Source organism: Sinocyclocheilus anshuiensis, unplaced genomic scaffold (assembly GCF_001515605.1).
Source record: "Sinocyclocheilus anshuiensis isolate Anshui unplaced genomic scaffold, SAMN03320099.WGS_v1.1 scaffold1085, whole genome shotgun sequence".
Taxonomy (NCBI): Eukaryota; Metazoa; Chordata; class Actinopteri; order Cypriniformes; family Cyprinidae; genus Sinocyclocheilus; species Sinocyclocheilus anshuiensis.
This window is the reverse complement of record NW_015557129.1, coordinates 263590-280616: the sequence shown is the minus strand read 5'-3', so window position 1 is coordinate 280616 and position 17027 is coordinate 263590. Positions and strand designations below refer to the sequence as shown.

Here is a 17027-nt window from a genome sequence, read left to right as displayed (position 1 = left end):
CTATTTTTAACTGTTTTAAATTCATTTTAAATAAATTTTTAAATCATTTTAAAAGTTTTTAAATTCCTTGTTTTATTGTTGTGATTATTGTTTATGATTATTTTACTTCCTTTTATGTAAAGCACTTTGAATTACCATTGTGTACGAAATGTGCTATATATATAAACTTGCCTTGCCTTGCCTTTTGATCAAATGAATGAAATCTGAAAGGACAAATAGTAGTTGAAATTGTCTGAAGTTTGAGCGTCATGTTTCAGTTGAGCTGTGAAACATGTTGCATCTGTGTGTGTGTGTGTGTGTGTGTGTCTCCTTGGTCACTTTAAAATCACATTCCTCAGTAAAACATCATGACATATTCATGAAGGAACTCACACTCGCCTCTGCTGAGAGATAATTGTTTTCAGATGCTTGTTGTGATTATTGTTTATGATTATTTTACTTCCTTTTATGTAAAGCACTTTGAATTACCATTGTGTACGAAATGTGCTATATATATAAACTTGCCTTGCCTTGCCTTTTGATCAAATGAATGAAATCTGAAAGGACAAATAGTAGTTGAAATTGTCTGAAGTTTGAGCGTCATGTTTCAGTTGAGCTGTGAAACATGTTGCATCTGTGTGTGTGTGTGTGTGTGTGTGTCTCCTTGGTCACTTTAAAATCACATTCCTCAGTAAAACATCATGACATATTCATGAAGGAACTCACACTCGCCTCTGCTGAGAGATAATTGTTTTCAGATGCACACACACACACACACACACACACACACACACACACACACACACACACACACACACACACACACACACACACACACACACACACACACACACACACACACACACACACACACACACACACACACACACACACACACACACACACACACACACACACACACATACAGAGACTGTAATCACTGATGTCATCAGAATGTCTGAACATTACAGGATATCTGCATCTGTAGCAAACAAAAAACAATCAGATGAATTTACACGCATTATTCATTATAACAGAGTGAGACAGTTTGGCTTTTGCTGCTTGTTGTTCATCTATAAGGAAACTCATGTTCTGCTCATCAGCTGAAAGCCAGAGGAGATGATGTCATGCGTTCCTTACCCATGAGTCCTGCAGAGCTGAACCTGACAGCCTGAGGTCAAAGGTCACGCGTGTGTGTGTGTCTGTGTGTGTGTGTGTGTGTGTGTGTGAGTATGTGTGTTTATCTGGGAATGTCCTGAAAAATTCAATGCCTGAGTGTAAGTTTGATATTAGTGGAGTTTTTGTTTTTTGATTATAAAGACCTCTAATCTATTTAAAAAAATTATAGAATCTGTAACCAGATCCGATCAGACGTGTTCATTCACAGAGGATTCAGTTCCTCAGTTCCAGCTGTAAACAAACATTTGTGTTTCAAATTAGAAACTGAACATCTCTCTCACTCACACACACACACACACACACACACACACACACACAAACACTCCTTATCAATTGCAGAGTGATTTGTTTGTCAGGTCAAGCCAAATGTATTTTCTAATGCACTTTTCATATGCTTTTCAAAGTCATGCTCTTATGTCTGTAGGTGTTTTATAATAGTGCTGTAATATATGATGAAATATATCAATGGTATAAATAGTCTCATGATTTTATATCTAGCTATATTGTTTTTATTTTGTGCAGCAGATATATCAGTGCACACATCTGAGTGTTCAGTGTAAGATCGCTGCGATGAAACGGAAATAGCATCTGTTGTTTAAGAGAAGCAATCATGAATTAATTGTTCACAAATTGTTCAAGATCTATAACATGTAATTACAAAACAGTTTTATTCTAAGCAATAGTAAGCAATTCTCAAAAATATTAATGAAAATACAGTCCATTGATTTAATTGATTTTAAGTTGTTGAGTTAATCGTTGTGAGTAATATTTTTAGTATACATGATAATATTTTAATATACATTTAATCAGCAGTCATTTAAGTGACAATGCTGAGAAATATAGGAGATGCTTTGATTGTGATTAGTAAACGTATCGGTATAGAGTACCATTACTATGAGAACCATTACTATGTGGTGACTTCTGTTCTTACTGTGGCTGAAAGTTACTCATATGTTGGTAAAAAGTTTAAACAGAAAGCTGCTAGAAAGTCACATGATAATGTTTAATGTTTGTGAGATGAAAGCATTGTGATGGGTTTGTTTCACTGAAGCTTCAACTGGAGATGTTGCATAAATCCAGCTCTCCTGACAACAGATGTGAGCGTTGCATCATCGTTCGCTGAACTTATACACATGTGACTCACACAGGCTCTCTCAGACACACTGATTGTGATTCTCAATGAAGGAATCTGTGTTGTTTGTGTGGAGGAATGAGGATGTTGCACAAGCAGTGGACAATATGTTTGTGTTGCCCTGAAACTTCTGCAAACAGAGCCGAGGTCTTCAGATGACTTCCAGATGAGTGTGTGAGTAAGAGTGAGTGTGAGAGAGATTGCAAGTGCATGAGTGTGCAAGAGAGTATGAGAGTGAGTGTGCGAGTGCATAACTGTGCAAGAGAGTGTGAGTGTGCGTGTGTGAGAGAGTACGAGTGTGTGAGTGCATAAGTGCGAGAGAGTGAATGCGTGAGTGTGCGATTGCGTAAGTGTGAGAGGGAGTGTGAGTGTGTAAGCGTGTGAGAGAGTGAATGCGTAATTGTGCAAGAGATTGTGAGTGTGTAAGTGTGCGAGAGCGTGAGTGTGTAAGAGTGTGAGTGTGTGAGTGTGCGAGAGATTGTGAGTGCATGAGTGTGCGAGAGAGTGTGAGTGTGAGTGCGTAAGTGTGCGAGAGAGTGTGAGTGAGTGCGTGTGTGCGAGAATGTGAGTGCGTGAGTGTGCGAGAGAGTGCGAGAGTGTGAGTGCGTAAGTGTGCGAGAGAGTGAATACGTAATTGTGTGAGAGATTGTGAGTGTGTAAGTGTGCGAGAGCGTGAGTGCGTGAGAGAGTGTGAGTGTACAAGAGTGTGAGTGCATGAGTGTGTGAGAGTGTGAGTGCGTGAGAGAGTGTGAGTGTGCAAGAGTGTGCAAGAGTGTGAGAGTGCGAGTGCGTAAGTGTGCGATAGAGTGTGAGTGCGTGAGTGCGTAAGTGTGCGAGAGAGTGAATGCGTAATTGTGCGAGAGATTGTGAGTGCATAAGTGTGCGAGAGTGTGAGTTCATGAGTGTGTGAGAGTGTGAGTGCTTAAGTGTGTGAGAGCATGAGAGAGTGTGAGTGCGTGAGTGTGCGAGAGATTGTGAGTGTATAAGTGTGCGAAAGTGTGAGTGCGTGAGTGTGAGTGCGTAAGTGTGCGAGAGTGTGAGTGCGTAAGTGTGCAAGAGTGTGAGTGTGCGAGAGAGTGTGAGAGCGAGAGTGTGAGTGCGTGAGTGTGCGAGAGAGTGTTAGTGCGTGAGTGTGTGTATGTGTGCGAGAGCGTGAGTGCGCGAGAGAGTGTGAGTGTGCAAGAGTGTGAGTGCGTGAGTGTGCGAGAGATTGTGAGTGTATAAGTGTGCGACAGTGTGTGCATGAGTGTGTAAGTGTGCGAGAGAGTGTGAGTGCGTAAGTGTGCAAGAGAGTGTGAGTGTGTGAGTACATAAGTGTGCGAGAGAGTGTGAGTGTGCGAGAGTGTGACTGCGTAAGTGTGTTAGAGAGTGTGAGTGCATGAGTGTGTGAGTGTGTGCGAGACTGAGTGCATGTGTGTGATTGTGAGACATAGATCAAATGTAACCAAATTGGTGTGTGTGTGTGAACTGGTATTCCCTACATTATAGGGACTGCTGCACAAATAGCATATAACATAACCCATAGCAGATATATACAGGTGGAGCTGGGGAAGGTAGAGGGTTTCAGAGGAGATGCTTTAGTGAATGCTAACCAGCCATTTAAATGACTGTGTATGCAACATGAACCAATCAGCTTGTGCCAAGTAGTTTAATGCTGTGAATATCATCAGTTTGCGTTAAGGACCCATCAGCCTGCGCCATGTGGAGTTTTATGACAGAACTCGGCATTAAGACCAGTAAATTTGGACCTTGTGGGGACATTTTTTTGGTCCCCGTGAGGAAACAAGCTTATATATCATACAGAATGAAATGTTTTTAAAATGTAAATATAGCAGACATTTTTCTGTGAGGGGTAGGTTTAGGGTTAGGGTAAGGGGATAGAAAATACAGTTTGTACAGTAGAAAATCCATTACACCTGTGGAATGAACCCATAATGATAGGAATTTGTGTGTGTGTGTGTGTGTGTGTTCTTGAATATATGGTTTATGAGGACACAAATGTGTATAATTACATGGGTATTACAATGTAAACATGGTTTGTGAGGTCACTTCCTGTGAAATACGAGCCGTTCATGTTCTTTTGAGATTCACCTCATGTCTGGATTCAGATTCAGAAAGATTCATTTGACTCGTGACAGACAAAAGGTTTAAAGTTCATGAATTAATTGATGATTTAAAGAAACTGAAACATGACACTCTCTTATTTCTTTTAAATAATTTTATTAACATGATAAAATCACATTCTGTGTTGCCAAAGCATGAAAACAATGTAGAAAATTCTTTAGATCAATCGAACAGCTGAAATAGGATTTAAACAATATAGAAGGATTGAACAATATAGAATATCTGTAGTTCTTTCTATCGTTTTATCTGTTGTTCTATCTACTGTTCGAGGACAAATATACTCTCTATATATAGTCTCATTTGTTAACATTAATGCCTTAACAAACATGAACTAACAATTAACAATATATTTTTACAGTATTTATTAACCTGATAATGTTAGTTTATAAAAATGTATGTTCATGTTATTTCACACTGCATTAATTAAACAGATACGTTTGATCTTAAAAATGCATTAGTAAATGTTGAAATTGATGTTAGCTGCAGAAGTATTGTTCATTGATCGCTTTAACTAGTTAGCTATTGAAACCTTACTATAAAGTGTTAGCAAGATAGTAAATAATCATGAAACAAAATTCATGTAACAACTATTGAACTGAACAGTTTGGTTGCATTTGATCTCTGTCTCTCTCTCTTGTACACACACACACACACGGATGTTTCTCTGTGTTTTATAAATGTTAGTACATTTTTCTCCCTTTGGGTGAATTAATGACTTCAAGTGAGGAAAACCAGAAGGAAATTTTGTAATCCAAAGAAAGTTTCTCATCACACACACAGACACACACACACACACACACACACACACACACACACACACACACACACACACACATATGCATGAGCTCATGGCTGTGAAAGGCTCCATATAAGGGCGTGCTGATGATGTCATGCTCTCATAGGCGTCTTCAGTCCGTCTCATTGTTGAGTTTCAGAGCTGGAATGTTCAGATCACTGACACACTGAACACCAGCGGCAGAGGCTCAACAGCACTGACCAGGTACGACACACACACACACACACACACACACACATGCAGAACCTCTGACTGCGTGTAGATGGTCTTTGATATCACATTATATATGAGATGATTTAACTTTAAATGAGTTGGTGGATTGAGTTCTAGTGGTAAAACTTGCATTGCATCAAACCTGATGTTTTTAAACCTCAAAGTCAGTAGATGATGATGATGATGATGATCGTTGAGTCTGTTGTTTCATGTCTGTATAATGTAATTCCTCCATCCTGCAGATGATGTAGATGTTCATCTGTTCATTTAGTTACATTCGTCAAGACTTAATTTCATGCCGGCTGATAGTAAATGAATAAAATGAGCAGATTTTTGGAAAAGGACGAGGTTATAATTGTTAGATGAATGTGCTCCAGTTATGTACTGTCATTAACGTCAGTCCTGTTATTAACTCGGCTTACATACAGTTATTATCTCCAGTACAGTTACTCTCCAGTGCAAGTATCTGCTGTTTCTAGAAAAGTAATTTCTGAACTTCACCTCACTAAACTGACTGATTTTTACTGTAGATGTTGGAAATCTATCCTGTTTAATTTGTCACTGACGTGTTTTAGTTGTGGACACTTTTTAAGTGTTTTTGTAAACACTTTAGTCCTTTAATGCATGTTTAGTTTCCTGTTTTTGAGCACTATGAGTCTTAATAATCCCTGTATGAGCAGATCCGTGTCTGATCTGCTGCCCTCTGCTGGACACAAACGCCTCTGGACTCTACAGAATGAATGTTAGACGAGTATTTTAGCCTGTAATGCTTTAAAGATGATTACTAAAAAGCTGTTTAATGATCAGCATTTGAAGACAAAAATGCTAATTCTGTTAAATGAGAGCCCAGCGGCATCCGTTTTTCTGCATTTTCACATATAATATCACAGAAACGAACAAATGCCACGACACACAAAACGTTTGTAACGTTCAAATCCGAAATCCAGTCGAGTATTTTGAGATTTCACACACCCTTATTCATGATGTTTAAATCCTTCTCTCACGCTTTTCCAAGTCTGTATTAAAGTCTTTTTCCCATAGATTTTCCCTCTCTTTTCTCTGTAAAAATCTGGGCTCTTGGGAGCGAGTCCAAGTCGATCGGGCGGTCCAAGGTTAAAACTAAAGGAAGGAGCGTTTCTGATTTCCTGAGCTGCTTTTAGGCCGTCGCAAGCTCACGCTGCTGCATTCTGATGAGCTCAGGATCCTTTCTGCTTTCGTTATGTTTTCTCATCAGTGCCGTGTCAGATCGATCACACAGTTGTCTGTATACTGTATAATCCAGAATCTGTGGTTAGAAGATGAAATAAATGAGAGTCCCAGAACAAATGTATTTACATGATCACAGAAGACGTGTCATTTCCACCCGGGAGGCTGCTGGGAATCATAGGTTGTGTCTCAATTAGCATATTTCTACTACAGGAATAGTATGCACTTCAGTGGTGGGAAAGTACAGTACGGCAGCATTAGGACTTACTACCACGCCATAACATTTCATCTTGATTGATACCATTGTCTTGAACTGTTTGTGTTCGCATCAAGCTAAATTCATTACTTTACTTTTAGCACACATGCATACTTGAAAATGCACTGGAAATAGTATAGTATCCAGGCACATTTGGCATACTGCTTTCAGTGCACTATATTCTAGAACGCACTGCATACTGTTTAGGAGGGTTAATATGTAAACTGTGATGCAGTGATTGCATAAACCTATCATGCTGTTAAATTACAAAGAAATGTAGCATCAGATTTGAGCTTATGAGGTTGTTCAGATTGCTAAATAAAAAACAAGGGTTTGGTAGTATGATCTAACACATGCATCTTGGATGTTTTTTTTTTTTTTGGCATTGTGATGGCAGATAATGAGCTCACTACAGCATTTGTGAGCAATTAGCACAATAGAGTTTCAATCTTAAACACTTAAACCTTTGGCTTTCATTTTCCTCTGTTAATGGTGAACCACAAATGTTTAATTAAGTCACAATGTAAGAGGAACACCACAGATATTTCCAGCATCTGTAGTGAGGATGGCCGGCTGACCGCTTTATGAAAGTTCAGCCTGTAAACCAGTGCTGTAATCTCATAGAACTCATAAAATAACACACTGGAGCTTTGGTTCATGTTCAGTAGAACACTGCACTGTGATTATAATACTGTATTTTAAGAATCTGACTTTCACTTATATTTTATCTATGTTCTCTTATTTTCATCTTCTGAATTCTTAAATATTTTTTTCTTAACCCGGTTTTCCATTTCCTTTCAATGGCTGAAGCCACGTATGAGTGACACGGATGAGGTGGTTTCATACGCCTCGTACCGTTGACATCATCCTTGTCCACTGCTGGTTAGAAGCCTCTGAAAGAGGTTTTGTTTACATAGCCAGTAATGGCCTTTGGAGGAGGGGGAATTCCTTAAAATATAAAACCACTGAAGGAAGGTGGTGGTGTTCATGGGTGTGGGGGTAGAGACAGAGGAACCCCCTTATTAAGATACTTTTTCCATTTCCACTCTAATATGCCTTCTGTAGTGCAGGTTGGCAGCTGCGTCCTGTAGTCAAAACACCCTCCACCGCTGGCGGCATTTGGGAGCAGGGAAACTCACGCCAGCCACCATGACCCCACTTTCTGCCCGACTTTGTACCTCTGGAACACACACTGCCCCACTTTTAGTCTACGGGGTTTTGCTTTCCTCCATATCTCCTCATATGGCATGGACAAACATAGACATGAAGGTTCCCAATTGAATACCAGTTCAGTTAACTTTCACTTTAAGCCCAAATGTTTCTAAAGTCAATGCAAAATTGAGGTTTGCACAAAACAATTACAACAAATGTTTAAAATGTCATGTTTTGAAAATTCCCAGGCTGTCTATTTGTCTCATATTAACAATCTTTCCATATGTTCTTCTCTCTTCCCAGACTGAAATTGTTCATTGATCAGGAAAAGACATACCAACAGAGAAAGGAGGAAGAGAACAATAAGAAAGTCACAAATCTGAAGGACGAGCTGACCAAGCTTAAGTCCTTTGCCCTGCTAGTGGTCGATGAACAGCAGCGGCTCGCCGAGCAGCTGACCCAACAAACAACGAAGGTCAAAGAACTCCAGAACACTGCCACTCAGGCCCAAGAGGAGCTGAGCTCCACCCAAACCCGGTTGCAAGAAGAAGAGAACAAAGTCCTTCGCTTGGAGGAGGAGTTACGCAACCAGGCCTGCCATTTCCAACAAGAGCAGGAAGCCATGACTGCCAAACTGACCAGTGAAGATGCCCAGAACAGACAGCTGCGGCAGAAGCTCTCCTCACTCAGCCGGCAGTTAGATGAGCTGGAAGAAACCAACAAGACCCTGCACAGAGTGGAGGAAGAACTACAGGAGCTACGGGATAAAATCAGCCGAGGGGAGTGTGGCAACTCCAGCCTAGTGTCGGAGGTGGAGGAGTTGAGGAAACGAGTGCTAGAAATGGAGGGGAAGGATGAGGAGCTGATCAAGATGGAAGACATGTGCAGGGACCTCAACAGAAAGCTGGAGAAGGAGTCGAGCCAGAGCTGTAGCTTAAAAGCAGAGGTGGACAAGCTGAATCACAGAATCATGGAACTTGAAAAACTAGAAGACGCCTTTGGGAAAAGTAAGCAGGAGTGCAATTCACTGAAAAGCAACCTAGAGAAAGAGCGGACCATGACTAAACACATGTCCAATGAACTAGATGTGCTGAGAGTCAGAATCAAAGAGCTTGAAGCTACCGAGGTTCATTTGGAGAAGACGGAGCTGGCACTGAAAGAGGATCTGACAAAACTGAAAACACTGACTGTCATGCTAGTGGACGAGAGAAAAGCCATGGCCGAAAAGTTAAAGCTGATGGAGGACAAAGTGCAAAACAGCACTGGTAAACTGCAGGCAGAACAAGACAAAGTCAACACTGTCACTGAAAAACTGATCGAAGAGAGCAAGAGAGCTCTGCGGTCAAAGGCCGAACTGGAGGAGAAGATGTGCATTGCCACAAGGGAGAGGGATGAGCTCAAAGCTAAGCTGAAAACGGAGGAAGAGAAAAACAGTGACCTTCAGTCCAAAGTCAGCATGATGAAAAAGCGGCTTCAGTCACTGGAAGCAGTGGAAAGAGGATTATTGAGGAACAAATCCAAAGAGGAGCACACAAAGAGCCCAGTTCCTTACCACTACCAACAAGAAGACAACAAAGTGAAAGATTTGACCCAAGAAGTAGAACGCCTCAGGAGGAAGTTAAAGGAGATGAAGGCAGTTGAGGGTGATCTTTTGAAGACTGAAGATGAGTTTGAATCCCTGGAAAAGAGATATTCCAATGAACAGGAACGAGCAAAAGCCCTGTTGGAGGAACTGGAGATGTCCAGGCAGGAACTGTCCAAGTACCAGTTGGCTGAGAAAGAGGAATCCAACCAAGAGCATATCCTGTACAAGCGTCTGAAAGAGGAAGAGGCCAAATCCAGCCATCTCACTAGAGAGGTCGAAGCCCTCAAAGAGAAGATCCACGAGTACATGGGCACAGAGGAATCCATCTGCCGCATGAAAACAGACCACACGACCCTACAGAGAAAACTCACCCAGCAAGAGGTCAGGAACAAAGAGCTGGCCAGAGAGATGGAGACCCTTACACGAGAACTCGAGAGATACCGTCGCTTCAGTAAGAGTCTAAGGCCGGGCATGAATGGAAGACGTTTCTCAGATCTCCAAGTCTCCACAAAGGAGGTGCAGACAGACCCGATAGACAGCATGTCCCCAACTTACAAGAACCTTGTACCCCTGGAACGCGCCCTGGTCAACGGCAAGCTATACGTGGAGAGCGATCCAGAGGATGAGGTTAATTACAATGAGATCAACTTCACAAAATGCAGTCCATCACTCATGAACAATGTCAACAATCTCAACAACAACATGAGAAGAGTGAGAGGCCCTTTTCTTAAGACTAGAGAAAGTCAGCATCCAATAAATGGCAAGACACAACCGAGACAGAATGGTAATCATGTTCAACAGGGAGACATGTTCCTTGCACACAGTCCTGGACAACCACTCCATATCAAAGTAACCCCTGACCACGGGCACAACATGGCAACTCTAGAGATCACAAGTCCCACTGCAGAGAACGCCCAGTCCTATACAAGCACGGCGGTCATCTCGACAAGCGGTGCCCCTCCAAAACAGCGAATCACGATCCTCCAGAACTCACCAATCTCACCTTCCAACAAACCCAAGGGTTCTCCTCCTCCTCCGGAGAGTCCCTGCAGCCCCAGCACGCCCGATCGCTCCATGTCGCCGCTCACCATGGCAGCCTATTCGCAAACTCTAGCTTCTGAGTCCTGCGGATCAGTGACCCCGGATCGAGCCATGTCGCCCATTCAGATCGTGTCCATTACGACCGGAAGCCCTGACCGGTCGGAGCCAATAGAGCTTGTGGGAGGTCACACGGTTTTCCACGTGAGCCCTGAAAGGCAGAACAGCTGGCAACTGCAGAGGTCCAACAGCTCAGGTCCAAATGTCATTACCACTGACGACAACAAAATCCATATTCACTTAGGGAGCCCCTACATTCAAGCCGTAAACACCACAGCCAAATCCATCCCCTATTACTCCCTCGGGCCGGAGCAAAGGATTCCAGTGCTAACCAATGGCACTCCAGCCAAAGGCAACAACAAAATCACAAGCAGCATCGTGATAAAGCCCACATCCAATCCGATCTCACGACCCTCACAAATTACAGTAAGTAATATCTGTGACTGACCCAGACTGACTAGTGTTTGATTAGTGACCCTCCCCTGATCTCCTCAGCCATCGACCCCTGGCACCGGGATCCACCCCAGACCCTCAGATCTGTTATCCGTGACTGCAGTAGCAGCTAACTGTAGTTTCTTCTGTTGGTTTGATTTGTTTGTTTCTGTTTGATTAATAATGAGATGTTTATGTGAATGACATGTAAAACGAAAGCAGAGAAAACGACACATAACGAGAACACAAGCTCTTGTGCTTTTTCACGTCACTTTGAGGTTAAGTGCACTTACTGTTTTTTTGCTAGATAGCAAATGATCCTGTACCATTAAAGTTCACTGATTGATGTACAATTGCATTTTTGGTTTATTTTCCATTTTCCACTCACATTTTAGTTTTTTTTTTTTTCTCTTAATAATTAAAATGAGAATATTAACATTAGTTTATATTAGTTAATATTATTTTAGGTAGTTGGTGCATTCTGATGAGAAGCTCATGCACATTAGAGCAGAGAGATGTTTATGATGTAATACTGCATGATTTATTTGCAGAAAAACATTTTAATAGAAAACATTTAACCACTAATAAGACATATAGTATTATGTTTCTGGGGTAAATTAACCGAATCAGGTCATATAATGAGCAAAATTGTGAGATAAACCTCACTTTGTGTTCATCAGGTAAGAAGAGGTTGAGAACATGTCTGCATGAGTTCAGTTTATTGTCTGATGTCATAGTTACTGGCCCGGTCCAAAACACCACCATTATCCGCTCTCACTGAGAGGATCTACAGTCTTCTCAAATGATATCATGGAAAACCTCACCGTCTGCATGACCGTTCACTGCTGCATGAGATTTGACTCCAAAAAAGCAACATTAAAGCTCTGCAGTGTGTAGAAAGTTAAAGCATTAACTTGATGAGTTTGCATGCACTGGTCAAAAAAGATGAAAAGTTTTTTGGCAGTAGTGTATTGAAACTAAATAGCCATCAAACACACAGTAACATTACAGCGTGGTATAGATATAGTCTTTTAATGAATCGGAGCACATGAGTGAGTGAGCACTCGTGTACATGGACTATATCAAGCGTTTAATTGATTCAGGCTGGAATTTGTGCCGTCTGGAGTGTGTATCCTCTGGCTGTCTGGCTAAACAAACTGCCGTTCATGGAGGGCTCGGGAACAGCTGTGATTATGAAGCGAGACGATGTCTCATCAGCCCTGTTAGTGAATCACACTCAAACACACACGCACTCGTTTCGTTTGAATCGATGCAGTATGTGCACTAGAGATGACATGAACCTCGTTACCAAGAAACACAAATGACATGTGGTGCCTGATGGGACTAAAGGAATCATTTTCTCATTAGAGGTGCTTTTCATGTGATTTGATGATGGCTGATAGGATATTCATACACAGACCTAACCAGACACACACGATTACCCTGTGAAAAAACCAGTGCAGGGTGGTTTACTGCCCTTAAAGTTGGTTTAGCTCATTTTTCACCTGACAAGTGTGAGACCAAGCTTAGGTTAGTTTAGGCTTTGGTTAATGATTAATCAGAAGAGTTACTTGGTAAAGAAACTCAGACGTAGCAGCATGTGTGACGGGAAGCGTTAAATGTTAAACAATTAAAATGTTCCTGCGAGTTCCTTCAAAAGAACACGACTGTTTGGAGGCGGTTCTCTCAGCGGCCCTCCAAAGCACAAACAAAAGCCTTGTTTAGTTTCCATGGTGACAGCAGCTGCAGCGGCTCGTCTCTGGCACAGGAAGCTCCTGCTCATACCACACTTTTAATTAGCGGTCATTATGCATCTACATGCCCTCTGACTCGAGCCACACAGGTTTTGCTGCGTTACCCGAGCCCAGAGCACAGCATGACCCACATTTGAACATTTTTCATGTGTGACGCAAACCTGCAGTTGGTTTGGTTTTGGAGAGCTCATTTAGAAAGTTCTCTGCAGACTTCTGGATGCTGAAAAACATCTCCAAATCCACTGCAGAAGTCACCGGATTGATTCTGACAGACTGAACCAGCCCAGCTAACAGTGAATGTTCTGGCAAGGTCCTCTTAAAGTTATGAACAAACGTTCTTCCATTAACATTAATAGAACGTTTATTCAAAGTTATCTGGTCTTCAATAACGTTCGTCAAACGTTAGCACGAAAACGTTATCGTTTTTCTGAAACATTTTAGCTGGACGTTCATCTAAGATGGCTTAGAGAACATTCAAAAGTAACGTTCCCATAGTGTCCGCAAAATAATAAAGCGGAACGTTCAATGTAATGTTGCAACATAACCAAAAAACGACACATTTTCAGGTAACATTCAGAGATATAGTGTTCATAACTAAATGGGAACGTTAGTCAAACGTTCTTAGTACATATTTTTGTTAACTGTAGAGAAATGCATTTGCAGATGTGCAGCAGAGGGAGGCCTGAATGTGACATGCTTTCTGAACTCTCCTGCGCTGGCATCACTCTCTGGCAGAGCATTAGTGCTGATTGTGCTGAATTAGATCCGTCACTCAAACCTCACGATGATCTCTCGACGATCACAGATGACTGCAGAAACACTCGTCTGTCTGCACTAAGCCTCCTGTCTCTCTCTCTCGTTCTGTCTAACTGTTCCAAACAAAAAACATCTCACATATTTCTCAAACACATTCATCATTCTCCCTCCACAGACTCATGTCAGAGTTTCTCAGCTATAACCAACTGGATTTTCCTTTATATTGTAGGTGATACAATTATGTGACAAGCAAACCATATTCTTGAAGCCTTCTTGATTAGGTTCTTCTAAGGTTGAAATTTCAAGTGCATGCTGGTGTGAGCATGAAGTCTGGTGTGTCCTTATGTACTAGAGCTGATCTGTGTTTGAGAGCGCCATCTCCTGGTCATCTCAGCACCATACACATCTGCGTAAACCTGTTCTGTTGGGGTCAGTTTGACTCATATTCCATTTGCTTGAACTTTTTATTTCTTCTTGAAATTTGGTGAATATTTCTCATTTAGGGTCATGAATGTACATGCAAAGTTTCGACACATAGACACGTTTTGGAAAGGCTGGACACACGTTGTTACGACTTTGGTGTTGCGAGTCAAATTGACTCTCATTTGTTTCCAAGCCATTTCATTCCAAAAATCAACACTTTGAAAAACTCTGAAGAATCAGATAAAAAACGAAAACCTTTATTATAGCTTGTCAAACACCAAAATATTAAATACATAATATTCAAGACTCGGTGTACTCAAAATTGAGACTCGTCTTCTGATCCAAGGAAAATTTGCTGTTTGAGGTTGTTTTTTGATGTTAGTTTTTTGCATCTCGATCACTAGACTGTAGAAGAAATGTGAGAAACCCAGTTACTCTTACAAGGGTTTGAGAAAAAGACATAAAATAATAACAAAAAGAAAGAGGAAGTACAAATACCAATTTTTATTTTATGTGCAGTTTATTTTGAACAAAAATATGAGGGTCAAATTGACCCCTCACACAATAAAAATAGATGGAAAATTAAATAATTACATTTCTCACATATTTGAAATTTTTTAGTCTCTGACAAGCTACAATAGAGGTTTTCTATTTTTTACACGAGTCTTTAGTGTTTTTCATTGTGTCGATTTTTGGCAAGTTGCATTGAAACCAGTGTGGGTCAATTTGACCACAAACACAGAAGATTAACAGGAGGGTTAATCTATATAATCTATATCTGCCAGAGCTGGGTAGATTAATCACAAATTGTAATCCGTTAATAATTCCAAATTACATGACAAAAACTGTAGTTAGTAATGTAATCCATCACATTACACATTTTAGGTATAATCAGACTACTTTTAGATGACTTCTGACCTAACTCGTTCATCACAGTGATTTAAATAGGATAATCTTGTACCATATATTGATATATAAATACAAAGAGTAAGAACATATATTCCATTCGTTGTAATTAACAACATAAAGTGCATTAAATATTGTATTGTGTAGGCTATGTTTCCCAAACTGGGGTTCGTGAATTTATTGAAAAGCAAGTCATTTTCAAATAACATCAATCAAAATAAAACACCTACTAACAAAATTAAATATTTACCTGTATGTCATGCGAACATTAACCAACGTCAGAGAACCGTGAACATGCAAATGTGATACTTAATTATTAAAATATTTATTTTAAGATCTCAGGGGTTCTTCAAGTAAAAATATTAGGTGAAAAATGATCAGATGAGAAAGTATGGGAATCCCTGCATTACATGTAATAATGTGAATTTGTGCATTTTAATGTGTTTGAAAGACAAAAGCCTTCCAAAGACACAGTAATACATGGTTAAATAACCCACTGAGTGATAATTCAAATAAACATTAATGTTCATCAGAAGTTAATGCAATGTTGAAACACTTCTTGAATCCAGTGGAGGAATGCTGTGTGTCCTCCTGACCGTTCTCTGAATGTGTGAATGTCCACAAAACTGACAGACGTTCTGAGTGTATATAAGCGGTAGGCTGATAATGTAATCAGTTACATTAGTCTTTCTCTTTGGCTCCTGACAGATGCCTCTGGAATCATTCCGGCGTCCTGGACCCACCAGGATTCCCAAACCCAAAGCATCAAACAGCGCCGTCCAAACCCCACTGAACTCTGGGAAGCGTGCGTCTAAAAACCTGAACCTGATGAACCAGCCTACCAAATCATGAGTGAAGCGTCCACATGCCTGACCCATTTCTGTTGATTGTGTTTAATTTTATTTGATCGCTTTTGGTGCTGTGACGAGACCCTATATTCAGCCATATTCAAAAGTACAAAGACACTGTGATAAAAACCCGCTCATCTTTCACTTTATGGTGCTGAACTTTGCTCTCTCTTTTTTTTCTCTTGACAAAACGTAATTATAGCACTCATTAAATTGGTAGTAACCGCTGTTATGGTTTTGAAGCATCAAGTATTTTTGATGAATGATATCTGGATGTTAATAAAAGACTTTTTATATCTTGCAGTTTAAAACACAATTATTGAATATGATTTCATTAAATCATTATTTTGCACCCGGACTTTAAATGGAGGTAGAGTTAAAATCAGTGTTGGGAGTAACTAGTTACATGTAAGAGCGTTACGTAATTTAATTACAAAATAAATGTAACTGTAATCAGTTACAGTTACTAAGAAAAATGTGTAATTAAATTACAGTTACTTATGAAAATGTTAACGATTACAAAGGGGATTACATTTGAATATTTACACACATCCACATTCAGATTTAATTGATTTCTTTCCCAAATTGCACTGATTACTCTGAGACATACGGCCCTATAATTCCATGATGCGGAAAACACAGACTGGTTCGTAGAATCCAGTCATAGAAACGGATTCCTATAACCTAACGCCGACGGAATATGCCACATTTTGGACGAATAAATCAAAAGTAGGTCAATACACTTGAATCAAAACGCGATATTGACTAGTGTCTGAGAATATTAAGCCGCAAAAAGACAATATATGAATCCTGCACGTTCTGCGTGTCTGTCTTTGTTTACTTAGTTAAGCAGCAGCAGCCCATTGCTCATCAGCCATCACTCAAAATACTGTATAAAGGACATCATGAAGACAACCTTATGTGAGGTCCATGCAAAAAATAGGGTTGTCCATGTTTCAGAATTTGTTGTGGGTGTACGAGTGTGAGTTTTCCCGGCCTGAAATGTTTTTCCCCAGTCCGCCCCTCGTGGAAATTAATGGTGCAGACATGCGGTTTCATTTAGTACACACAGGCCTACTGAAGCTTGCGGTTTGCAGCCTCTGCCGCCTCGATATATGAGTACATGAACACATAAACATAATCTCTAGAACTGCTCTGAGTCACTTCATGAGCATTTTACTTATTTTG

General features: G+C 40.5%; 1 protein-coding gene across 2 annotated transcripts in view; it reads left to right on the top strand.

The window, feature by feature from the left end:
• Positions 1 to 16082, top strand: part of LOC107677934 (filamin A-interacting protein 1-like) — a 49643-nt gene extending 33561 nt beyond the window's left edge. For both annotated transcript variants that reach the window (XM_016473008.1, XM_016473007.1), the window contains 2 exons: positions 8341 to 11146; positions 15700 to 16082. In XM_016473008.1, the coding sequence (XP_016328494.1) occupies positions 8341 to 11146; positions 15700 to 15843 (2950 nt within the window). In that variant the 3' untranslated portion in view covers positions 15844 to 16082. The remainder of the gene's footprint in view (positions 1 to 8340; positions 11147 to 15699) is intronic.
• Positions 16083 to 17027: the final 945 nt, after the last annotated feature.